This window comes from Rana temporaria, chromosome 7 (assembly GCF_905171775.1).
Source record: "Rana temporaria chromosome 7, aRanTem1.1, whole genome shotgun sequence".
Lineage (NCBI taxonomy): Eukaryota > Metazoa > Chordata > Amphibia > Anura > Ranidae > Rana > Rana temporaria.
In genome coordinates, this window is record NC_053495.1 from 187,428,535 (window position 1) to 187,453,576 (window position 25,042).

Sequence of the window (25,042 nt, forward strand, 5' to 3'; positions counted from 1 at the left end):
GCGGCAAAATACGCCACGTACGCCGCGTTACAGTGTGAATGCAGCCTAAGGCTGCATTCACACCTGAGCGTTTTGTCGCCTGAAGCGCGACGCTCAAAAACGCTAGAGGGGAAAAAATACATTATTCCCTATGGAGATGGTTCACATCTCCACTCCAAAACGCCTGACGCCGAACGCCTGAAGCTCAAACAAGTTCCGGACCCTTTTTTGTCGCGCATATCGGGCGGTTTGGGCGTTTTTGAGCGTTTCCATTTCCCATAGAAAGTAATGGAAATGCTTGATTCAAGCGACTAGCGCGACAACGATCGTTTGCTACGGGTGTTTTGTCGCTTTAATCAAAAGAACATTTCACCCAGGCAGAAGATAAAAAAAATCTACCAACATAGCAACAAGTGATGAAAAGATGATAATTTTTCCTACTGGCTAAAATAAAAAACGTCGAAGTACAAAAACGTCGGACGACGCTGTATGCAAACGCGCAAATAAGCATGAATACGCGCCTAAGTGTAGCAATAAGTTGTTAATTTGTACCTTCATTAAATGTATCCATATTGCTACACTTAGAGGCTTCTCTCTTCTTTTTTACTCAGTTGTGACATGACGCTACTCTTATATCAAGACATCGCTTGTATATCAAGGCAAAATGTATTAAAACATTTTGCATGTCTTGCAAAACGCTCTCAAACCAAGTTACTCTCAAACCAAGGTTTTACTGTACTGATGAGAAACCATCTCTATCATTCCCTATCGTTTCATTTTGTACGTAAATAAAAATTTATTGTTAAAAAAATAAAAAACTGATGAGAAACTGATGTAAACGTTGTGACTGAACTGATGAAATGAAAGGTCCGCATGTGTGAAAGGGACACGCCCAGGAAGCTTCCTTCAGGCGGTCACATTCGTGTACTATAAACAAAAAGGTAGCTTATGAATAGAAAAAAAACAAACATAAACAGCCTCCTCCCCTATGTGTAACCGAACGCCAGCCTCCCAAGGACACCTCCCCTCTCCTCAACAGGGCGCCGCCATCTTGTCTCTTAGGCGCCCCCCACACACGCGCACCACATTCACTTCAGAACAGGACAGAGGGAACATCACGCGCTCCTCTCTCTCTCTCACGAACTCAGTCGAGACACTAACTTCTCGCGAGATCAGCCGCTTTCAGCTCCCGCGAGATCTTCGGCCTCCAAGAAGCTTAGAACTTCCCCTACTTCTCGCGAGACTCGGCGACACGGGGTTACCGCCACAGCGCGAGGGAGTATCGGGCGCCATTTTCTCTCTTCCCCTCACACTGCGCGGCCGCCTGTACTAGTCACTCTCTCGCTCTTACACACGCACGCTGCGAGCTCCGCTGGAAGAAGAAAGGAAAGAAAGAACGGACATGAGCGACTACTCCACCGTCCCTCCACCCAACGGCGGGAACGCCGGAGGGGTCCAAGACGCCTTCTTAGACGCGCTGCAGAGGGCGAGACAGGTGAGAAAGAAGGGAACACGGGGAGAGGGAGGCCTGGGGAACGTGAGGGGAGGGGTACGGGAAGCACTAGGCCGCGGAGGGGAAGGAGTAGGCCGCGGCGGGAAGGAGTAGGCCGCGGCGGCCTCATCTCAGGAGACATTCTATGGAATTCTCCTCACATCTCTCCTATATAATAATACCCGTATGTGAGAGATCTCTCTCTCCTACATCGTGTGTGAGATCTCCTCATAGAGTTCCCTCCATTTCCTCCTCCACCCCCACCACCGATCACCTCAGGAAACTACCATTACTTTCACCTCATGCTCGGCCACACACTCTACAATCTCATCCTTCCTCGTCTCTTCTACCTTTTTCATATGAAAATCGGCGATCGATTTTTCCTCATTTCACAACAAGTTGGAGCTCAGGAAGGATATATATATTTTTTATTTTTGTGATCGCACTCAATCTTTTGCATCTGATTTATCAACAAACGTTGTGCGTTTGGTTCTCGTACGAGAGAGTTTTTATTTATTTTTCTTGGGTAGTATTTGTCCCTTTTTTGGGTAATTTTCGGTCAGAATCGACTGTGGAAAGTTGTGTGCACTCTCTATGTAAAAACAATCGTACGATCGTTCTAAAGACCGGAAGACCCCTTGGCGTTTAAGTGTTAAAAAAGCGCCTGAAAAGCTGCGTCCGCAGTCCCAAATGTGAAAGCCTGAGCGCGTTTACACTGAGGCGGCACGGCGTCAAAAAGTCGCAGCTTCTTTGCAGCGCTTTTAGGAGTGTTGATTACATCGCCCTTAAAGCGCCTCTTGCCATTGTGGGAGCTTTTTTTTTACGCCAAAGCGCCTGAAAAACAAACGCCCCACTGTGAAAGTGGTCTTGGCAGCGTTTTTCGGGCGCTGGCAGTGTTAAAGGGCTCTAAAAGTACTTTCAAATTGGCATTGCAGCTGAGGCTTCTTTCAGGCGCTTTACAGGCTTTTTTTTTTAACGCCAAAGCGCCTGAAACGCCCGAATGCCCAGTGTGAAAGGGGTCCAAGTGTTTGATTTTCTTATGCCCCTTTTTACACGTGGCGGCTCTACGCCACTGTTAAAAGCATGTTTTTTTTGTTGTTTTTGAAATTCCTAGACTTCAGGCACGTTGATCACGTGCAGAGTTGTACATTGCGATTAACATCGATTACGTGCGCCTGCGGTTGAATCTTGTCATTTCTGATGCGCTTCCTGTTTTTCTTTACTTGTTGCTGTCCGCGGGTAAAATAGTACGCTGCGATTTACCTTTTGGTTATGTACAGAGAGCTGCGATAAATCAGTCCTGCACAAAGTCAACATTTTTTTTTTCTAACCGCACGAAACCCCGTGTTGCGAAACCGTCGCTTCGCGCAGTGTGTGAACGGGGGCCATAGGAAAGCATTGTGTGAGTTTAGGTGCGGTAGATAACTTCATCTATCCGCAGCTAAAAGCTGAGTTCTATCCGCCTGTGTGAAAGGGGCCTTATAGGCCAATTCACACGAGCGCTCCATGTGTGTGTTTATTGTTTATTTTTTTCCTATCGGTTTTAAACCACACACACTATTCGATTTTCTCCAGATTTTTGTCATCAGGTTTACCGAAACCATGTAGTGCAAGGTCCTGCCTGATTACATACAAATTGAAACACTTAAAGTGGAGATTCACCCGAAAACTTAATTTTTAACATTAGATTGAGGCTCATTTTGTCAAGGGGAAACTGGTGTTTTTTTTTTAAATAGAAGCAGTACATACCGTTTTAGAGAGCGATCTTCTCCGCCGCTTCCTGGTATGGTCTGCGGGACTGGGCGTTCCTATTTGATTGACAGTCTTCCGACGGTCGCATACATCGCGTCACGATTTTCTGAAAGTAGCCGAACGTCGGTGCGCAGGCGCCGTATAGAGCCGCACCGACGTTCGGCTTCTTTCAGCTACTCGTGACGCGATGTATGCGACCGTCGGAAGCCTGTCAATCAAATGGGAACGCCCAGTCCCGAAGACCCATACCCGGAAGCGGCGGAGAAGATCGCTCTCTAAAACGGTAAGCACTGCTTCGATTTTTTTAAAAAAAAGACTCCCCTTCACAAAATGAGCATCAATCTAAATGTTAAAAAAAAAATTTCGGGTGAACTCCCGCTTTAAGGTTTGACCTCATATTATATGGTTTTGGTAAATCCGAAGACAAAAATCTGCAGAAAATCTACTAGTGTGTGCATGGGGCCTAAAGCTGGCCATACATCATACAATTTTTTTATATTACATTTTTTTTTTTTAGATTTACCTTCAACTGTGTAGTACAAAGGGCCAGCCTGATTGTATACAAAGTGTTTAGGTTTGCTCTCGTACTATAAGGTTTTGGTAAATCTAAAGGCCCCTTAGCGGAGGTGCGGTGGCGGCATAGCGGCACGATTTCTCTTCCGTTCATGGAAGGACACAGCATCCTTTGATAGTAGGGTTATGCACCTTCCAGGAGAGTTTGAACTCTCCTGGAAGGAAGGTGAATAACCCTACTGTCAAAGGATGCTGTGTCCGTCCATGAACTCAGAGAAGTGGATTTTTATGGTGAGTACAAAAATCCTATTTTTTTTTTTAGCGCCGCCATACCGTCTTTACCACGATATTCGGCTGCTAGCAGTGCGGTTTTAACCCCCGCTAGTGGCCGAAAAAGAGTTAATGCCGCTGGCAGTATTACCACGGTTTCCCATTGATTTCAATGGGAAGGAGCAGTAAACACCCCTCTCCAAAGATGCGGCTAGCAGGACTTTTAGAGCGGTCAGCCTTCGGGCTTTCACACTGAATTCTGCAGGGCATGATTTTTTTTTCAGGAGGTATAGCACTTGTGTCAGTGTGAAAGGGGCGTAAAATTGTACAATAAAATTGCCTTAGACCCCTTTCACACTGAGGGCGTATTGCAGACGCTATAGCGTTAAAAATAGCGCCTGGAATACGCCCTTAAAAAGCGCTAGCAGGACAGTAAAGTCCTGCTGCGTAGAGCTGACTGCGCAAGCGCCGTATAGTGCCGACTCGCAGCTCGGCTATTTCCGGAAATCTGGTGACGCGCGTTGTGCGACATGGGAACTGTTTCACAAGCCGTCAATCATGTAATCCAAGGATAGGAACGCGCAGTCACCAGAACCCTGATGCAGGGATAGGAACGCCCAGTCCCGCAGTCATCAGAACCCTGAAGCCCTGGACAAAATCAGAATATAACGGTATGTAAGGAGAAGGAAAAAAAAGACCTGCATACAGTAAATGTCCTTAGTATGCTGGCTCTAATGTTAGAAATTTGTTTTTAGGGCGAACCTCCGCTTTAAGAAATGGGGGGGGGGATATGCTTTTCTGCGTGTGTTTTTTTTTTTTTGATGCAGTGCATCTGGAAGGCATTGCTACTGCATTTCTATGCTGTGAACGGACTTGCTGTACTGGGTCCAGTGCATTTTTGCTGCGTTTTACTGCGCCTCTAGAAAAATTCCGTATGAGGCACGTTTGATTTATTTAAAAAAAAATTGTATAGCGTGTACACAACTTTCCAAACTCCATTATTTTTTTCCTTTTGTGTGCTGTCTCTTGTATTGCACCGATCTCAGGCCCACACGTGCACTTCAGTGCGTTTGTTTATTTTTTCTGGTTTCAAACTGTAAAGTGTAGATTTAAAAATTCTCAAATGAAATATACAGGTGGGATTACAGATCTGCGGCTACTTTCATCCAGTACAGTTGTTTTATTTAAACCCCTGAGAATTGTTCCCCAAACTATATACTTCTCGCATCACTTTCTCCTGTGTTTTAGAACCTAAAGCCTTGTAAACACGGGTGTTTAGGTGATTTGTATTTTGTTTTTTTTCATCTTATCAGGGCCACTTATTGCCATTACAGGGAGCAAATCGAGGTGTACAAATACACTGCCTACGGCAGAGGTAGGCAACCCCTCGGCCCTCCAGCTGTTTTTAAACTGCAAGTCCTATAGTGAGACATTGCAAGACTTTAACAATCACAGGCATGACTCCTAGAAGCATGATGGGTTTTGTAGTTGCTCCACAGCTGGAGGGCCAAGGTTGCCTACCCCTGCCCTACAGAGTTGGGCCGTCTTTGACACTTTGCAACCACCTCCATTAACTTCTATTGAAGTGCACTGGTGGCATTTACAACAGGTTTAAGAATTAGTTGCAAGTCATCAAAAGTAATTATTTCAAAAAAAAAAATACTCCTGAGGGGGGGGGGGGGCGTTGCCTGATGCAACTTGAACACATGTGCAGCAGTGCACATAAAACACACGTTGATGCTGCAGTGTGAACCCAACTTCACCTTTTCCAGCAAGTGGCCTATGCCGTCAAGAAACCCCAGTAGATAATAAATAAAAAAAAAATCTTGCTTTGTTGCTAGGACTTTGCAAAGATAATCGCTCCAATTTCAGCTCGCCTCCACTAATACTGGCGTGAACACTCTGATTCAAATCCCTGTATGGGTTGCTGTCGCCTCTATTGCAGCAGCACCAAGCTACTTACAACAGTGAAGAATGTTTCTAAACAAAATTTTAATGTTTTTTATTTTTTTTTATTATCCCTTTCTTTCAGATTGCTGCAAAAATAGGAGGAGATGCACCACCACAACAACAACAACAACAACCTATGAATTCAAATGACTACAACTTTACAGGGCAGAAGAGACCATTAGATGATGGAGGTTTGTGTGTTTGTTTTTGTTTTTTCTTCTTAAGTAACCAATGTTAGAATGCTACTAAAATCCTAATTTTCTTTATGAATATTTAAGCTGGTAAGCAAGTTTAGGTTTGCTAGAGATTAGTGAGCAATGATTTAGTTTCTGACCTTTTGAGCCTCATTTACATGGAGAGAATAACTGTTGTACACTTTATATACTTAGGATTAGTGTTAATTGTTACATATGGTCATCCATAGCATGCTTACGTGTGCCTGTTTTATGTTGAAGAAAAAAGCAAGAATGTGATCAAAATTTATTTGGTAGAAAGAAATATTTATCTTATGTAAGTGAATGCAAAGTCATGTCAACTGATTTACGGATTTGAATGCAAGTAAGGAGAAGCATAGTTGAAAGGAGGAGTTTGGGGTTCTTTAAAAAAAAAAAAAAAAAAAAAACTCGCCTCCAGGCTACAGCATTGGTCTAATGCTGCAGCTGTCCCCCTGCCAGCTATAAGCCCATGCACATTGACCACTCCGTTCTCAATCATCTGAGCAGAGAACAGCATCTGTTTAGTCACCGCTCTCTGTTGTGTCCCTCCAGCACTCACTGGAGTGGGGGCCGGCGCAGATGGCCACCAAAACTAGTGTCCCCATTGGAAGACTTCCCCTCTTACAGGGGTATTCTTTCACATTTAATATTGGTAAAACAGGCCATACTGAGTGATCTCAACAGGGACACGGCCAATAATAAGTTTACAGATGTTCTAATCCCCTCCACTCTATCCACAACTAAAAAGTTGTTTTTGCCTTTTTAGTTATACTTTGAGGAAGTGAAAACACAAAAATATATTTCATTGTTATATTAACTGACAAACGTAGCATACATTTGGTAGCCAATAGTACAGGCACGTGATTACCATGACAGCCCGTCAGCGATCTAATCGGGAAGCCAATGTAATGCCTCGGGTGTTAGATTTTTAATAGAGCCAACAGGGAGGAGTTAAGGAAAGACTGGTTTTCTTCATTTATTTCCTGGGTTCTTGGATCTGTCTCGATCTTTCTTTAGCATTCTTGACAGCGGTGTAGTTAGCAGGCCTAGATTTAAATTGAAGAGTCAGTGCCCTAATGGGGATATGAGAATGGAGTTAGTTGCTGGATGGTAAAATTTTTTTTTTTTTTTTTTTACTTCATTTATTTTAGATCAGCCAGAGGCAAAGAAAGTAGCTCCAACAAATGACTGTAAGTGCTGTATGAACCTGCTTGTTTAGTGTTTCAATCCTTTAAGTATGTATTATCACAAATACAAATTTACATATTGGTTTTGTTTTTTTCTTCAAGCGTTTCAACCTTCAGGGCCTCCTATGCATCAACAACAGAGGTACGTGTTGTGTGAACACCAGCTTTGTATATTTGTGCTGTTTGGCATAATTGTTTACCACCCGTTTTAAAGTAGAAATACACTGGATCTGAGCACTACAAACCAAAAATGTTTTAATTCAATTTTAATATTCAAAGCAAACCATATCTCCATGCTTTATTTTGCTTTGAAATCACGTGAAAATGTCTCCCTCCTGCATTTTTGGTCATGGCCATCTTGAGTAAGGGTAGAGCATTCATGTAGCATTTACTTCCTGGAATCCATCTGCCCCTAGCTCAGGCATGAAGGTTGGTTTTCCCGACGGGATTCCTGGCAGGCTTTGTTTTGCATGGCAGGAACGCGGTGACGTCATCGCCTATGACGAGCCGGTGACGTCACATTCGATGCCACCATCTTGCTACACCCCACACTAACCTTGTATGCTACTGCGCATGTGTCGAAGTGTTATCAAGCTTGCGTGTTTTTTTCACTGCATACAGACTGGTTTTCTCGTCAGAAAACACTGCCGGGAAACCCGACGAGAAAATAGAGAGCAGGGTTCTCTATTTTCCCGTCGGGATTCCCGTCTGTTTTCCTGATGGGTAAAACTGCTAGGGAGCATACACATGGCCGGGATTCCCAGCCAAAAGCTCCCCTGGCAGTTTTCCTGCCGGGAAAACCAGTCGTGTGTACGGGGCTTGAGTGTTCGCTTAGCTGAAGTAACCCCTCCTGAAGACTTCTGAGATGTAGGGCTCTTTCCTAGGCCTGGAAACCAGGAAGTAACTGAAGAAATGTAAAGTTTTTAAAACAAGTAAATATAATATACCTTTCTATCTACTTACTAATGTTGGCATCAAATGGATTAAAAAATGGTTAAAAACTTTACCACACACTGCAGTCTTTTAAATCTCCAACCACTATATAGTGCAAGGACCTGTCTGGTTGGATACAGATTGATTGGTTTAATTGGGTCCATGTATTGCATAATTTTAGTAAATCTTATGTTGATTCCACAAACGTGTGGCGCTCCTTGGGTAGGTTAGGCACTCGCACTTATACTGATTATTCTTACGGTTATCTGCTGAATTGGTTCAGCTCCTATCAGGGCACATTAGCTATTGCTACAGATTTGTTTAATGTATTTGGGTAGGTAGGCCAGGTTCACATCTATGCGAATTGAATGCGCGTTTCCCCGCATTCAATTTGCATAGCAGGAGAATGTGATGGGCTCTCTATGGAGCCGGTTCACATATCTCTGCAGCGGATGCGGTGCGCTGGAAAAACGCGTGCCTTTTGGTGCGTTTTTCAGGTTTGGTTTCAGACCAAAATTCGGGCTGAAATCGGACCTGAACTGGTGAATCAGCATGCACCGGACCCCTGCTGTGCGCCGCATGCTGCGACAGTGTGAACCCGGCCTTAATGTTGGTGGCCCACTGCAGATAGGCCTTTAGGCAGTTTTGAGGATAACCGTGAACACCCACTGAGCCCATGTTCACACAGAGGGCTGGTTTGAAATCGTGTGAGCTTAGCTGAATTTGCATGATTTCAAACCGGCATCTCAGTTTGACAGACGTCTGGGTTCATGCACAGATGTCTATTAAAATCGCCAAAAGCAGTTTAGGTACTACTTTTGGGAATCAGTGCCGCAAAGTCAGCGTTGCACCGATTTGGACGTTGCCATTGCAGTGCATAGTCTTTCAATTGTAAGTGCATTTTTGGGAGGGAAGTACAGCTTTAAAGCCAGCCATAGATGGTGCAATTATTTATTTCCTGCAACCACAGGATGCAGTAAAGAAAATCGTTTTGACTTTCCTCCATCAACAGTCAGCGTTGATGGCCAATCCATCCCGAGGAGCTATTGTGTTCTCCCAGCAGTGATGGCAGAGAGAACACAGTGATTATGGCTAGTGGCTGTAACTGCTGGCAATAATCAAATGAAAATCCAGACGTGCTGGTTATACCCGAGTCGATCCAGCTTTGCCCCATACATTGTTCAAATCTCAGCCGGTTCAGCAGAGTTTCGAACAGTCTATGGTATGTAGGTATAAGTAGTATTTGCAAGTTGGCAATGTAACCACATATGTCCTGTGTTGCCTATGGATTTCTTTTAACTACATTGTAAATACTTTGATATTACTAATAATTGAAAATACAGTATTTTAACATTGTTAGCTCTTGCATTAAGCATTTAATACCTTGTTTTACTAGTGCCCCCCTCTCCCAAAAATAATGTTTGTAGCCTCCCCAGAACATTTATTACCAAAACAGTATGTTATGGTTCTCGATGAATGGCTTTACTACAGAGAATAATGATCATGACTGACTTATAGGCATACACATTTGTATCTGATTAGCAATAAGTTCTGTAATTTACATTTTTATAATGAAGCACTAAAGTAGCAACATACAAATTTGATGCAGTTCACCTCACCTCCTTTGTTTTTTTTTGAGTACATTGAATCTTTGGAGAAAGGTTGGGTGAGGATACAAAAATGGAAATGCTTCAGATGGTGGAGGGGAGCACATTAACAATGTATTAGGAAAAAAATGATTGGATAGAGGGGATTGAAATTCAATACACAGGTTTGATTTCGAGGAACTAAAATGTTAATATTTTTCTTCAGGTCCGTTCTTACTGAAGAGTACAAAGTTCCAGATGGAATGGTTGGATTCAGTATGTATTGCCTTATGTTAACTTTTTTTTTCATACATCTTTTACCTTGTTTTGCATGGTTTCAAAATGGTGGGCTTTTTTTTTTTGTTGTGTATTTTTAGTAATTGGTAGAGGTGGTGAACAGATATCACGCATTCAGCAGGATTCTGGCTGCAAGATTCAGATTGCTCCAGGTAAGTTCTGCTCTTACTAGTATGGAAGCGCAGAAGAGTGTCTCCTATATACTTGTGCTAGTGAAACAATCAAAAGCATTTTAGATTTTAAGGCTTGGCGATGACCAACAAGTCTCAGATTAGCAGTTTAGAACAGGATTCGTGTTTTCTCTGGTCTTCCACACTGACATGGTCATGGAGACTCAGTGTAAAAGAAAACCAACTTTGTGAGTAGACGTGACTCTTGCACGTTCCTAAGCAGTAACATTTTAGAAAATTTCCTGGTATTTGACCCATGACAATCTTGTAGCATTCTGTTTTAGTGGTGTATGAAAATACTGGGACTTGTGGAGCTAGCTCTTGTAAAAGGAGACATCTCTGAAGCGCCATACCGTATGCAGAATTTAGAATGGCAGCTTGCTGCATTTTAACATCTACTTTTGATGGTGATTCTTTCATGAAAGAACATACCTGCATGCATCTGAAATTTTGGCTTACTTTGAAGCTGAATTGGTTCAGCCTAAAGGCTAAGTTCACCTTTTTAAAAAAAATAAAAATAAATGCACTTTTTTTTCAGGGAAAAAATGTCCATTTATTTTTTACTCTGCAGCCTGGAAGGCATTGCACTCACGATCAGCAGATCGTGAGTGCAATGCCTGGATCCTGCACTGTCTACTCGTACCTCTGATATGGGCAGACAGTTATTGAATGGCCAAATGAATCGGACTATGAGAACGTCCTCACAGTTCATTGTGAATTACAAGCTGTTGCCTGCAAAGGCCTCTGATGCTTGTAGTTAATTTGTTCACAGAACTCTGAATGATACGGCTGTGTGGGGAGGAGAAGGGGGTGGGGTACAGAGAGGCGGCAGCAGCTGGAACATGTTGTTCCACCCTATATACAGATGGAACATGTTCCAAAGGTGAACTTATCCTTTAACTGCACCACACTTGGTAGTAGGCAGCCTAAGGCCCCTTTCACACTTGTGTGACTTGTCCTGCGATTTGGGACTGCAAAGTTGCAGTGCAAGTCGTACCCCATGATTTCCAGTGAGTACCATTCATATTTATGCGTCTTCAAGTTTCAGCGACTTCAAAGTAGTCCCTGCACTACTTTTTTCTTTGATGCGACTTGAGGTCCATAGTCCTTGAGACTCCACAGGCATTGCTTCCAGTTGCATCAAAATTGCACCACTTTCAAGTCGCATAAGTGTGAAAGGAGCCTAAGGGGTTGGCAACCTAAACCTGGTTTTTATTTGTGGCATATGCTTGTTTGTTCATATTGTCCTTTTTTGAATAAAGGGGTTTTCGTTTAGGACTTATAAATTGTTCTGTTGCCATTTCAGATAGTGGTGGAATGCCTGACCGATCCTGCATGTTAACTGGAACCCCCGATTCTGTCCAGTAAGTAATCGCTTCCTCCACTTAAGAAAACCTGAGCTTTAAAACTTCCTTCAGATTTACTAACACAGGGTGTTTTGTTGCAGGTCTGCAAAGAGAATGCTTGATCAAATTGTTGAAAAGGGAAGACCCTCTCCTGGATACCATGGAGATGGCCCTGGTGGGAACGCAGTTCAGGAAATCATGATTCCAGCTGGTAAAGCTGGTCTAGTCATTGGAAAAGGAGGGGAAACTATTAAACAACTTCAGGTATGAATGAATACATTTTTACTGGTGCCTCTAAGCAAAGTAGGTATGGGCTTTATTTTTTGTACAGGGATTTATCTCCTACTTTTATCTCAGGAACGTACAGGAGTTAAGATGGTCATGATTCAGGATGGACCCCAAAACACAGGAGCAGACAAGCCATTAAGAATCACAGGAGATCCTTACAAAGTGCAGGTACTAAATAAAAACCGAGCGTGTGATAAGCAAACCTGTAAGGTGAACTGTTTTTTTTTTTTAACCCTTTTTCTTTTCTTGTTTTTTTTTTTTCCCAGCAAGCTAAGGATATGGTATTAGAATTAATACGTGATCAAGGAGGTTTCAGAGAGGCAAGAAATGATTATGGCTCAAGAATAGGCGGGAATGAAGGAATTGATGTAAGTTTGGGTATATTTCTGTCATGAAATAAGAAAATTTACAGTCGTGCAGTCTTGTACTTGCACTGACAAAGTAATCTTGAGCCTAGGTTCACACTGTAGCGATGTGGGAACCAGTGCGATCTGATCTAGGGAGGGTGTTGGGAAGTCCCTGTACTTCAGTCTGTACGGCAGCGCGGGTGTGAACCTAGGCTAAAGATAAAATCTCTTATAAACTAGTATTTGCAATCTCTGATCCTGCAGGGAATGGGTACATACCCACCTGAGCAAATTCAAGATTTGTGTGTGTGACCTGGGTCCATGGGCTCAGTGAGCAAACTTTTGGCAAGCTCATGGTAATTTCTGGTTGTCGGTTTTATACAAGATTTTCTGCTAACAGGATAGCAGTTTACTGCAGTGATTACATCAAAAGCCTTTGTTGGTGCCATATTTACTCCCTGTTTGTTTTCAAGGTACCCATACCTCGGTTTGCTGTTGGAATTGTAATAGGCAGGAATGGTGAAATGATCAAGAAAATTCAGAGCGATGCAGGTGTCAGAATCCAGTTTAAACCAGGTTTGTATTTTTTTCTTTAAGAATTTACTTGCTTTAGAAAGTGATGCAAGTTTACTGACGTAAGTTTTCTCTTGCAGATGATGGCTCAACTCCAGAAAGAATAGCACAGATCACAGGTCCTCCAGACAGATGTCAGCATGCTGCAGAGATCATAACGGACTTGCTGCGCAGTGTCCAGGTTTGTTTTACTTCCAGACTAGCAAGTGTCACTGTTCATTGAATGGAATTTAGAAGTCCCTGTTGTCATATTAACAGACAGAAGTTCTTTGTACAATACTGTGATTTAGTTGTATGGAGTATATTGGAGCACAGCTTTCAGTATGAAGTATGTAATGGGCGGCACACCCCATCATGCATCCATTGGATAAGCAGTATTCAGGGTGCATTTTCTAAACTGGTGAACCTTTTCAACTTGATCTAGAATTTCTCAAATGTGAGAGTAGGAACTAGTGTGTGTGTGTATACATAATTTACGTAAAGAGCAAGTTTTTTTTATTTTGCTGCTTAGGCCCTCGTCTGGTTTTTTTTTTTGTTTGTTTTTGTGTACTAAGCATCTTAAAGGAAGCTTGCTTTGTCACAGGCTTCATTTACAGTTACATTCAGTCTGTGTGACGGCATGTTTTTTTCTCTCTGGTTTGGTGAAACTTCTTGCATGACACATGAGCTATTTTTTTACTTTACCCTCCCGGATCCAATAAGCTTCCATCCCGAGTGTGGGTATCTAAAACCCGCTTGGAGTCTCTTCTGTGATACGGTGCAGCTGGCTAGCCAGCATGCATCTCCCGATTCCTGCGCGGTGTGAACAAGGCTAGATGCGCAGGATGCCCATGGACTCCTGGGGTTGATGATACTTGTATCCCAGGAGCCAAAGGGGCGACAGGATATGACTTTCCTTGCCACAGCAAGGTACAAGTCGTCAAGATGTTTGTTAACCCTAAAGATGATATGCTTTGAAGGGGAGGTGGGGGAGCGACGACTTTCCTAACATTAATGGCATTGGGATCAGCAACGCCGGCAATGGAAGATTAAAAATGGGGTGGAACTCCGCTTTAAATGTTATACTTTTTATATTTAACTGTTATACTTTTTCCTGCTGCTTTCATATAACTTTCTTCTGTGTCTTTTACCACATGTAGGCTGGAAATAACGGTGGTCCTGGTCCAGGTGGCAGAGGAAGGGGTAGAGGACAAGGAAACTGGAATATGGGCCCGCCAGGTGGTCTGCAGGAATTTAACTTTGCGGTTCCCACAGTAAAAACCGGGCTCATCATTGGAAAAGGTATTGATTGCTTATTGCAGTTATATAGCGCTGTCAATTTATGCAGCGCTTTACATGTACATTCACATAAGTTCCTGCCCTCAAGCTTTACAATCTAAGGTCCCTAACACACATTCATACATACAAATATTGGGGGCCAATTTATACAAAAGCTAGTTAACCTCCCAGGATGTCTTTGGAGTGTGGAAGCAAACCCGCACAGGAAGAACATGCAAACTCCAGATAGTGCTGTGGTTGGGATTCAAACTGATGACCCCAGTGTTGCTAGGTGGAAGTGCCAATGACTGTAACGTAGTGTTAGCTGGCTAACGGCTGTTTTTAGCATACTGCTTAGTAATTGCAGCTAAAGTTTATTTCAGAAGTTCTTGTAGTATTTCAGTTCTAACCTTTAATGAGACGTCTTTAAATGTAATTTTAATGGCTCTTTGAAGTCCAGTTGTAATTTTATTGTCTTTTATCTGCATTCCTCAGGCGGTGAAACTATCAAGAACATAAGCCAACAATCGGGAGCCAAAATAGAGCTTCAGAGAAATCCTCCACCAAATTCAGATCCAAACATGAAGTTGTTTACTGTCCGTGGCTCTCCACAACAGATAGACTATGCAAGGCAACTAATTGAAGAAAAAATTGGGGTATGTATAATGTTCAGAATGGCTGCATTGTTGCAGATGGCCTGATTTGCTGGTGAAAAGCAGCAGGTAGTGAGATCCGCCCCTTTTTTTTTTTTTAGATTGTTGTACTGACCTTTTTATGGTGTGCAGCATACAGCCTAAAGAGATTTTGCCTGTTCTTTCCTTTTTATGGAGAAAAAAATATTCAAGCAGTATTGGACAAGTATACCTTTGGGAACATGTTGCATGTGTCACCCACCCGTTCTTGGGGTGAAACATCTAACATGTTTCCACTGCCAGCGCTGCCCTCTCTGACTTTACCCATACTAGCTGTCACTTTTAAGCCGTGCAGTGCTCCGCCCACAAGGCTGCATAATTTTTTTCCCACAGAACTGTGTGTATGAATGAATTACAAGTACCAAAATCCTTTGCAGCTGTCGGCCTGTAGTTTTCAACCAACTACCACGGTGCTGTGGCAGACAGCTCTCTGACTGTAGGAGTCCTGCATGGCCTCTGTGATCCGATGATCTGGAAACCAGATACGCTTAAATTAGGCTAAGATACAAGCGGCGTAAGTCTCCTACGCCGTCATATCTTAGGGTGCATATTTACGCTGGCCGCTAGGTGGCGCTTCCGTTGAGTTTGGCGTAGAATATGTAAATGACTAGATACGCCGATTCAGAAACGTACGTGCGCCCGGCACATTTTTTTACATACGGCTTTTTCCGGCGTAAAGTTAGTAGAACAAATGTCTGTCCTAGTCGATGTTAAGTATGGCCGTCGTTCCTGGTCGAAATTTTACGTGGTTTGCGTAAGTCGTCCGTGAATGGGGCTGGACGTAATTTACGTTCACGTCGAAACCAATACGTCCTTGCGGCATACTTTAAAGCAATGCACACTGGGATATGTCCACGGACTTACCTTATTTGTGATCAGTATTGTATTGGCTTTGTTTATTTTTAACTGCTGTTGACTGTTGGCACATTCATATTGTATTTAAATTTATATGTATGATAAAGCTTTGAGGATTTTTTAGTGCAGTCAAGGCTGAATATTTTCTTAATTTTACTATCTTCTCTCGTCAGGGCCCAGTTAATCCTTTAGGGCCTCCAGTTCCTCACGGACCTCCTGGAGGTGTGCCAGGCCCTCATGGACCTCCTGGACCCCAAGGCCCCGGTGCTCCCATGGGACCATACAACCCTCAACAATATAACCCAGGGCCCCAAGGTCCACAACAGCAACAGTAAGTAACAGCCCTTTTTTTGTATGAATTGCTAGGTTGTCTATATATGATCAGGTGTATTTACCAAGGCTTTTCATTATCTTTAAAGTGGTCCACCCGCGCAATACGCCCCTCAGGGCTGGGGCAACACATACCCACATTGGCAGCAGCCAGCTCAGCCAGACCCAAGTAAGTTGTCTTGTCTGTGTTTGCATTTATTTTACCTTGATTTTGTAACGTTTTCATTACTATAGGTAGCATCATTTTTACACAAAACTTGGGTTTTTGATTTTACTTTTTTAATTCTAAGGAGTCCTACATTTTTGTCTAGTGTTCTAGGATAAAAAAAAAATTCAGTGCATGTGCTTCATTGAGTAGCGGAATGCTCATGACGGTTTTGGTTGATTGACACAGTGATCATATTGCTTCATTTGGATTTTCACTGCACAGTCATTGAACATGCTTCTCTGTGCTGTACATTTAATAGGCATGACATTTTAGCCTAAATTCAGTGCAGGCTAGGGGAAAATAATTTACATAAAGGCATAGAAAAGTGGTAATGGGGGCATGCTTAGAAAATGTTTCCATGGTATTTTCTGTACGCCAGTTTCCTGCAATATGGGGGAAAACGCAGACACAAAGGTTAGTGGTTATCGGTAAGTTACATTTTGGGGTAGGTTACAACAGCCTATCCCTTTTTTCTAGTGTATTTTAATCCACACAGGAAAATCTTGAGTGTTCAAGTATCACCACAGATTAATAATGCCTGTTAAATCCTCCAGGGGACCAAGTGCTTATAGCGCTTGGTCACGTTCTGATCTGTGCTGTGGTTTAGAGTTAAATCCGCCAGAGTTTTTCTGTTTGTAGCTCCACCCCAGGCTGAAGCCCAATTTATTGGTGTTCCTATAAGGGGAATGAGTGGAACTAAAGCCACCACCCCTTCTCTGGTTCTTGCTTTGCCCACACTGCCCAGGTTTATCTCTTGCTAGCCCTGTCAGCATTGGCTGATGCTTTACTTTTGTGAGTGCAGACCTCCCTTAAAATAGTTAAATCGGTGCTGTTGGAGTGTGTGACCTGACAACAAGAGTTAAAATAGTAAATAGTGGCTGCTGTTAAACAAGCTCACAATGTTAAAATGCAGGGAAATGAGCAGGCCTTTCAGTCCCTGCAGCACACATCTTTTACTCAGAAACCCGCATGGCTTGCCACCAGATGGCACCTCCCTTGGTCCTTGCAGCTTGCATCCCTGGCTCCTCGATAGGCCCCCATGATTGTCCCAGTGCTGACTGATCTTTTACTATTGTGAATGAATAGTCTGCAGTGGTGGGGCTGTGATCTTTCTGCCAGTGTAGTGAATGTTGACTAGCAGCTGGCGGATCAGTGGCTTAGCCCTGCCACTGCTGACTGTTCATATGGTAAAAGGTCAGTCATCACTGGCTGGACTGTCATTGATCTGACCACCATGGGTAAACATTCAGGCTCGGTTTGCATTGGGTTCCTGACTCGCAAGGCAGTTCACACCAACTTATGCGAACCACTGGGAGTGTCAATAGAAAGTTAATGACGCCCCCAGATTGTTTTGCATATAACAGTGCGAACTGACAGTTCGGACATAAATCGTGTGAACACCCATGCGATCCGATTCCAGTGCAGACCAAAAAAAAGGTCTTGTCCGACTTTGGTCCAAATGCGATGCAAATTCAGCCATACACAATATGTATGGCTGAATTTGCATTACACAGACATTGCATGTGATTTGCACTGCGGTGTGAATCCCATGCGATCTGGCACAAGCGCACTGGTGTAAACCGAGCCTCAGTGCATCAGCAAATAGATAACGCAGCCCCACTGTTTTTTGTTGTGAATGGTGCTACTGTTGACCTTGCCAGCTCGTGAACGGCAGCACGAATCAGAACGGGACCAGGAGTTCCAGATAATTGGTCCCATGGGGGAACTAATAAGTATTATAAGTATGTAGAGATAACTACTTTAAATTTATGTGGATGGGTTTGGGATATAGGTGGTAAATTTGATGCAGGTTTGTTTACATACAATACACTATAAGAGTGTGATGTTTAATTTCTTAGGTAAAGCAGGAACAGACCCCAATTCTGCAGCATGGGCAGCTTATTATGCTCACTATTACCAGCAGCAAGCACCTCAGCCACCTGCAGCTCCATCTGCTGGACCAGCTCCAACCCAAACTAATGGACAAGGTAGCATCTCAGTTATAATACTTAAAAGGAAATCCATTCTGTGGCGGAGAGCAACTGGATGCAATGTGGGCAACAGTGCTGGAATTCTACATCCACCAAACTTGTTGTGTGGTGTGGATGTTGCAGCGTTGAAAATGTTACCATTAGACATTATTTTGGTTAAGGCATTATGAGGATTGCCTTTTTTTAGGTGGCATGTTAATTTTGTTTTGCGCACCTTACATGCTTTGCATGCACATGTGTGAGTGTCCTTTAGCGGATATGTCTCTTCCTTTTTTATGTAACTTACTTTTCTTGTGTGTTTAGCAATGCTAAAGTTCTCACTTATTTTTCTTGTTAAAAAAAAAAAAGTGCTAACTTGCTTCTCTCTCCTTTTGTCAAGTGGATGCACCTCAAGCTGTCCCTCAAGGTGGCCAAGTGGATTACACAAAAGCTTGGGAAGAGTATTACAAAAAAATGGGTATGTGACATGTATATATTGGCACTTTATTTTAATTGTCTGCAGGTAACTAATATGGTTGTAAAATGTAATCCTTTAAACCCAGAAACTGCATTTACTATATCTGGTCTCCCACAGAACATGTAAATGTTATAGTAAATATAAAATACCTCTTTCCATCAGCTGTATATAAAAGTTAGAGCAGTCTTGTATCAGTGTGTGCTGAAAGCTTGTGAGAGTATTCATTTCTCCCACGATTGTCCCGTCAGGCTTCAGCACCCCTGACGCTCTGTCTGGACAGTGCTGATTGGCCCTGTGCTGATGACATGCAGGCTCCCAAGAAGAAAAAAATGCTCTAGCAATACACACCAAACCTGAGCATGTGCAGCCTTACTCCATAGACTGTAAATATCCAGTTATATTTTAGCGTCAGTGGAAAAAAGATAGACAGGGTCAAACAGCCTTTTTACACAATGCAGATGATTAACCCCTTCGGTTTTACAGTGAGTATAACCAGCATGTTTTACTGCATATACAGACTGATTTTTGCTGTTGTGGGTTCTGTAATGCTTTGAGGGCTCTTTCACATGTGTTAAATGTGCCCTAACCACCTTTGTTCAACACTTCCCAAATGCCTATCAATGCCACACAGAATTGTTACAATGGAAGAGTGGGTGGAGGTGTTCACACGGCAGCCCTAGTGTTGCTGCGAGGCAAAAATAACGCTGTTTGGCAGGTCTTGACTCTTTGCAACTGCCTCTATTTTCTTACATTGAAACTAACCTCAACCACACTGTAAAGACCCAATGATATTTATAGTGTGGTTGCAAGGCATCAAAATTATCCTATCCTATCTATTATAGCTGTTCTGGCCCGTTTTTTTTTGTAATGGTTTTAAAATTAAAAATGTTTCATGCAAACCTCTTTTGATTATAATACTTTCGGTGACTACATACAAGAAGGGTGATCAGGCCTGTGCCTGCAGTATAGAGAACGGTCAGAGGCCATTGAGCACAGAGGCCGACATATGCTGCCTCCTTTTTTATTTTTGAAAAAAAAAATTAAGCTGGGAAGCATCTGTGGACCGGCTCCAGAATAGGTCCCAGTGCTGGGTTGTGTGGCCCGTGAAGGCAGAGATTTCCTTGTCCAGTGCAGTTCTGCCATAAATGTAGTTTTTTCACAGACCCAGAACATGCCTTCTTCCCCGGTGCCTGAAATGTACCATGGCAGAATTATACCTGCAACTTGGTTCAAAGCCTAATGCCTTTCTTAGCAAATAGCCCCAGACCCACTTATTACATTAAATATTTTGTGGGTTCCTGGCCCAGTTGCTGATGCACATATCTAGCATTGCTGTTGCGCTTCTGTCTTGATATTTTGTGCACCATCATTGTACGGCAGAACTTTTGTGAGCCTGTTAATATAAAAACCTTTTTTTTTTTCTTAGGCCAGCAAGCCCCACCTCAAGACTACTCCAAAGCATGGGAAGAATATTACAAAAAGCAAGGTAAGTTTATTTAGCACTTGTTCTCCAGATGTTGGGTATTTTATCTGAGCCTTCATGCATAATGCAGGTTGTATGACTTTGCAGTGTTTTTGTCGGTAATGCTTTCTTTGCATTAAAATCAACTTGATTTCTGTTTGCCCTTATAAGGAGGTGCAATTTTCCACGACTCCCTGCAGATAATATCCCCTCTTATGTATTTTGTTTTTTAAAAGTTGATCTTTCTTAAAGCGGTGGTTCACCCACACTAACAACATTTTGGCATTAAATTAGGCATAGTAGCGCGAGCTACAGTATGCCTGTATTGATTTTTTTAGCCCGGTACTCACTGTGCAATCGTATACTGTATAGAAGATTCCGACTCCCCGCGGGGAATGGGCGTTCCTATGCAGAGGGAGGATGATTGACGGCCGGCTATGGCACTTCACGCTCCCCGAAGATAGCCGGAACAGGTCTCGGCTCTTCACGGCACTATACGGCGCCTGCGCACAGACTATGCGCAGGCGCCGTGAAGCGCCAAGTCCTATTTCGGCTATTTCTGGAGAAGCGTGACGTGCCATAGCCGGCCGTCAATCATCCTCCCTCTTGATAGGAACGCCCATTCCCCGCAGGGAGTCGGAATCTTCTATATAGGATTGCACAGTGAGTATGGGGCTAAAAAAAATCAATACAGGCATACTGTAGCTCAAGCTACTATGCCTAATTTAATGCTATTAAAAAAAAATTGTTTTATTAGGGTGAACCACCGCTTTAAATTAAATAAAACATTTGATCAAAGTGAAAGCAATGTCGTTTTTCCTTTTGTTCCATTCACACCTGCATCTTAGTGTTGGAGTGATGGTACACCCTCGGCTTTTTTAAAGCTTGTTTCCATGTTTAATGTCACTTTAAATAGTTCTTTGGACCAAGCTGGTCCAAACGAACTATTTGCATCACAAAGTGCTGCAGTGTCTATAACCACAAAAATAGTGAGCCTGGTCGACAAGGGGCTAAGCACTGTATGTACTGCATGTAGCTTCAAACAGTGCTGGGTTCTGCCTGTGAGGCAGACTTCCCATTTCACAAACGGAGCAAGAGAGTCTGGCTGATCGGTCCTCGTCCATTCATAGGCAGCCTTGTGTTCTGTGACTGAATATAAAGCTTACTATGATTGGCCGAGTCCTGGAGTGTAGCGTTGTCCGACCTGCCCTTCTTCCCACTCTTTCACAGAATACAAATCCGCCTATAAAATGGCAGAGCTACGTTCAGACAGACTTTTGTTCCAGGTGTGAGATGGGGAAGTCTGTCTCTCAGGGGGAACCCAGCACTGTGTACTGTATGTAGCTAAAGTTACAAAAAGCAGGTAATTTTTCGCCATATTTTGGTGGGATGTACATTTCACTGCTGTTGTATTTTTCTCAATTGTCTGTAGTGCATTTTACGGAGGCACGTCACATGACCCAATGTATAGTTTACCTCATTAACGTTCATGCCAATCTCTGAATCCACCATTGTAATATGTATGTATTATGTATACCATTTGTAATATGTATGTAGAGTTGGCTCTAGTTTACATATTTTACTGCTGGAAAAACGTTGAGTGCAGCTGAAAGCGTTTTTGCAGGCACCTTGGCACTAAAAATGGTGCCTGTAAAGCGCCTGAAAAATGCCTCCGCTGCAGTCCCAGTGTGAAAGCAAGAGTGCTTTCATACTGGGGTGCTGGCAGGACGTTAAAAGTCCCGCAAGCAGCATCTTTGGGGCGCTTTAGGAGCGGGCGCCCCTGTCTATTGAAATCAATGGGAAGCGCCTCGGAAGCTGTGCTTAAGACCTTTTATTTCAACCACTGGCAGGGGGTTAAAAGCCCCTCTTAAATGACCGTAAAGCTGTCTGTGAAACGTTTCTTGGTGAAATAGTTGGTGAAATAGTTGGTGAAATAGTTGGTGAAATAGTTGGTGAAATAGTTGGTGAAATAGTTGGTGAAATAGTTTGTAACTGCTAATGGTTTTTCTCAGCGTTAACAATTAATTTATTTTCGAATTTAGGCCAAACGGTTCCAGTTGCAGGTGCAGCACCACCTGCTGGCCAGCCCGATTATAGCGCTGCCTGGGCTGAATACTACAGACAACAGGCTGCATATTACGCACAGACCACAAGTCCCCAGACAATGCCACAGCACCCTCCTGCGCCTCAGGTACGTCATTAAAATGTATACGTGTGTCTGAATTTTTGGGGAGCTTTATTTGCCCTTGATAAATAGTAACAGACTTAAAAAAAAATATTCCTGTGCAACATGTGGTTTCTGTGTGATCACAACATTTTCCCCTTTCAGGGCTAATGAAACCATACAGGAAGCAGCCAACATTTGTTAACCAATCTCTCCTTAGGGTCTCTCCTGAGTTGGCTTCCTTTGAAAGGAATGTCTAGTTTAACACTTTGTATGTCTTATGTATTTCCTCTGCACAGGGCCAGTAATGCGAAGTGGACAGTACAGTATTTGCTTCATTGTGTTGGGGAAAACCTTTGTTATATGTTTGGATGCAGACGCCTTGATGAAGATCTTAATTTTGTTTTTGTTTTGGTTTAAAAAAAATGTTTTTTGAAAAATGTACAGAAACTATCACTACTGACTGATAGGAGGCTATATTTCTGTGTAGAAATTACAAATTGGTTTGTTTTTAGTATTAGTGTAGATGTACACATTCCAGCAAATGTATTTGCAACTATTATGTGGTCAAAGAATGCTTTGTGATACAAATGTACTTTTTCAATGTATACTTCATCACTTTTAAAAATGCCTGTTTTGTGCTTTACAATAAATAATATGAAACCTCCTGTGTCGGTAAGTTGGATATGTGAGTATTTAAAAAGGAAAATGCTTTTTTTATTTTTTATTAATGGTTAAATAACAAGGTAATGGAAGTATTTTATAACATGAATACTTTTGTTTTCTCCTATTCAGTTTCTCTTTGTGAGAAATGTATTTTATGCTCTTGTAGGTTTGGAATAATCTATGCTGTAGTAAGCTTTACATGTTTTTTTTTTTCCTGCATGTATATAACTTTAAAGCAGGCACATTTAAAGACCACTGTTATGACCTGTAAAGCACTCTTCATACCGTTCTTTTTGTTTTTCATAAATTGATATATTTCCAGACTGTTTGTGTGCCGCTTGATTTTTTTTTTTTTAACATGGTGTAGTTTTAAAGGACAAAAATAATGTAGGCTTTATTTTTTTTTATTCATTTTGACTTTACGACCCAAGAGCTAGAATTGACTTTATAGTGGACACAGTTCACTGACTTTAAAGGGCACTAATTAATATAGAACTGCATTTTCTGTTGCTGACATCATGCTCCTTCCTTCATTGCATGTGACAAGTATAATAAGAAATATGAACAAGCATTTTCATGACCGTGTGGCTCTACACAAGTGCACCAGGTCATTGACTCTCCATACAATGAAGGATGCATCTGAGTGCTGGTCCCAGAGGGAACATCCCTCAGAATGTTGGCAACAGCCGTTACTGTGATTTTTCTGTTTTTGATTTGTTCCATTCAGAGGTTCTCCAGGAAAAACTTTTTTTGCACTCATTCTCTGTACAGCACAGTGAAGAGATGGATTCACCCATCATCCATTACATAACCACATCAACCTGCATTTTAAAAAGCATTCTTAACACTATCAGTCTGGTGGGCAAATCCATCTCTTGCTGTTCTGAAACATTGCTGGAATCTGATACAAAATTATTGTGATCTGTGATGATAAACAAACCTCTATGGTCAATTTAATGAGCTCCCTCCCCGGCACATTAAATTGACTGTGGGACCTGATCTGGAAACGGTCTTGCTGTGAAAGAGCAATACTGCTGTAGCTTTTTTAATTTTTATATGTACAATAGTACTAAATTGCATAGAATGGCGTGAAATCCAGCCTGGTCTAATTGTGGGTATTACATTCTACCATCAAAAATGGGACGTTAAATTCCAGCACTCAGTCAACATTCCACACAAAAAATATCCTTTATACAAAAAAATGAGGTGATTGTAGCTTGTGTTAGTGCACTTGTGATAGAAACCATTGCTTACTGTCGTGATGCACTTTTTTTTTATTATTATTGGCACTAACCTTTTCATGGCAAGCTATTGGGTCACCTTCAAGGTCCAAGCAGTACTAATGCACAAGGTTTTAGCAGAATGTTAAGACCTAAAGAGGTATAGGAACAAAAACGCACAACACTGGTGTTTTTGTTGTCCCCAAACCCCCCCCCCCCAGATGTTTTTTTAACATTCTGCTAAAACATTGTGCATTAGTACTGCTTGGACCTTGAAGGGGAATCTGCAAATAAAGTACCATGGTCAGTACTGAATTGTTTCTGTACAAAAGAATGAATAACCCTATAAATGTGTCGTAAAATGCCCCATAGCAATCCAATGCAAGTCCAAAACTTGGGACAAGTGTAAAACAATCATTGTCACATTTTTATTTTATTTTTTTATATATACTTTTGTATCTGCAAGTCTAGCATCATATGGATCTAGGTGTTTGGCAACGCAAGTCACCTCGTTGGAATGCCTCCAAAATGGAGAGTAGGTTAGTCACAGATTTTGTTAAATGTCTGTTTTGGAAATTTAAGAGATCTGTGATCACCATCCTAATAAGTGACCTCATAGAAATCATCTGACTACTTGTGCTCCTTTTTTGTAGGGGGTGGCGCCTGAGTAAGCCCTGATTCACACCTATGCATTTATAGTACATTTCACCATAGGAAACCATGTTAAATGAACTGTAGTGCAAAATGCATAGGTGTGAATGAGGCCAAAGTGACTTTTGCCATGAAATGCATATTTTTTATTTGAGGTAGTTTTATAGTGCCAACTGTTTGTGCAGCTCTAC

At 42.3% G+C, this 25,042-nt stretch overlaps 1 protein-coding gene across 4 annotated transcripts; it reads left to right on the plus strand.

Annotated features, from left to right (window-relative positions):
- The first annotated feature begins 1,072 nt into the window (after positions 1–1,072).
- On the plus strand, positions 1,073–23,304 carry FUBP1 (far upstream element binding protein 1). Of its 4 annotated transcripts, XM_040360654.1 has the most exons (21): positions 1,074–1,474; positions 6,039–6,147; positions 7,323–7,361; positions 7,461–7,500; positions 10,104–10,153; positions 10,255–10,326; positions 11,651–11,708; positions 11,792–11,954; positions 12,048–12,146; positions 12,245–12,346; positions 12,799–12,901; positions 12,979–13,079; positions 14,038–14,179; positions 14,651–14,811; positions 15,876–16,033; positions 16,122–16,201; positions 18,100–18,228; positions 18,611–18,688; positions 20,115–20,174; positions 22,193–22,341; positions 22,614–23,304. In XM_040360654.1, the coding sequence occupies exons 1-21, from the start codon at positions 1,382–1,384 to the stop codon at positions 22,620–22,622; spliced, it is 1,995 nt and encodes a 664-aa protein (XP_040216588.1). In that variant the 5' UTR covers positions 1,074–1,381; the 3' UTR covers positions 22,623–23,304. The 4 variants fall into 4 exon arrangements, with proteins under 4 accessions (XP_040216589.1, XP_040216588.1, XP_040216591.1 ...); XM_040360655.1 differs by lacking the exon at positions 7,323–7,361 and having other exon boundaries at positions 1,073–1,474; XM_040360657.1 differs by lacking the exon at positions 18,100–18,228.
- Positions 23,305–25,042: the final 1,738 nt, after the last annotated feature.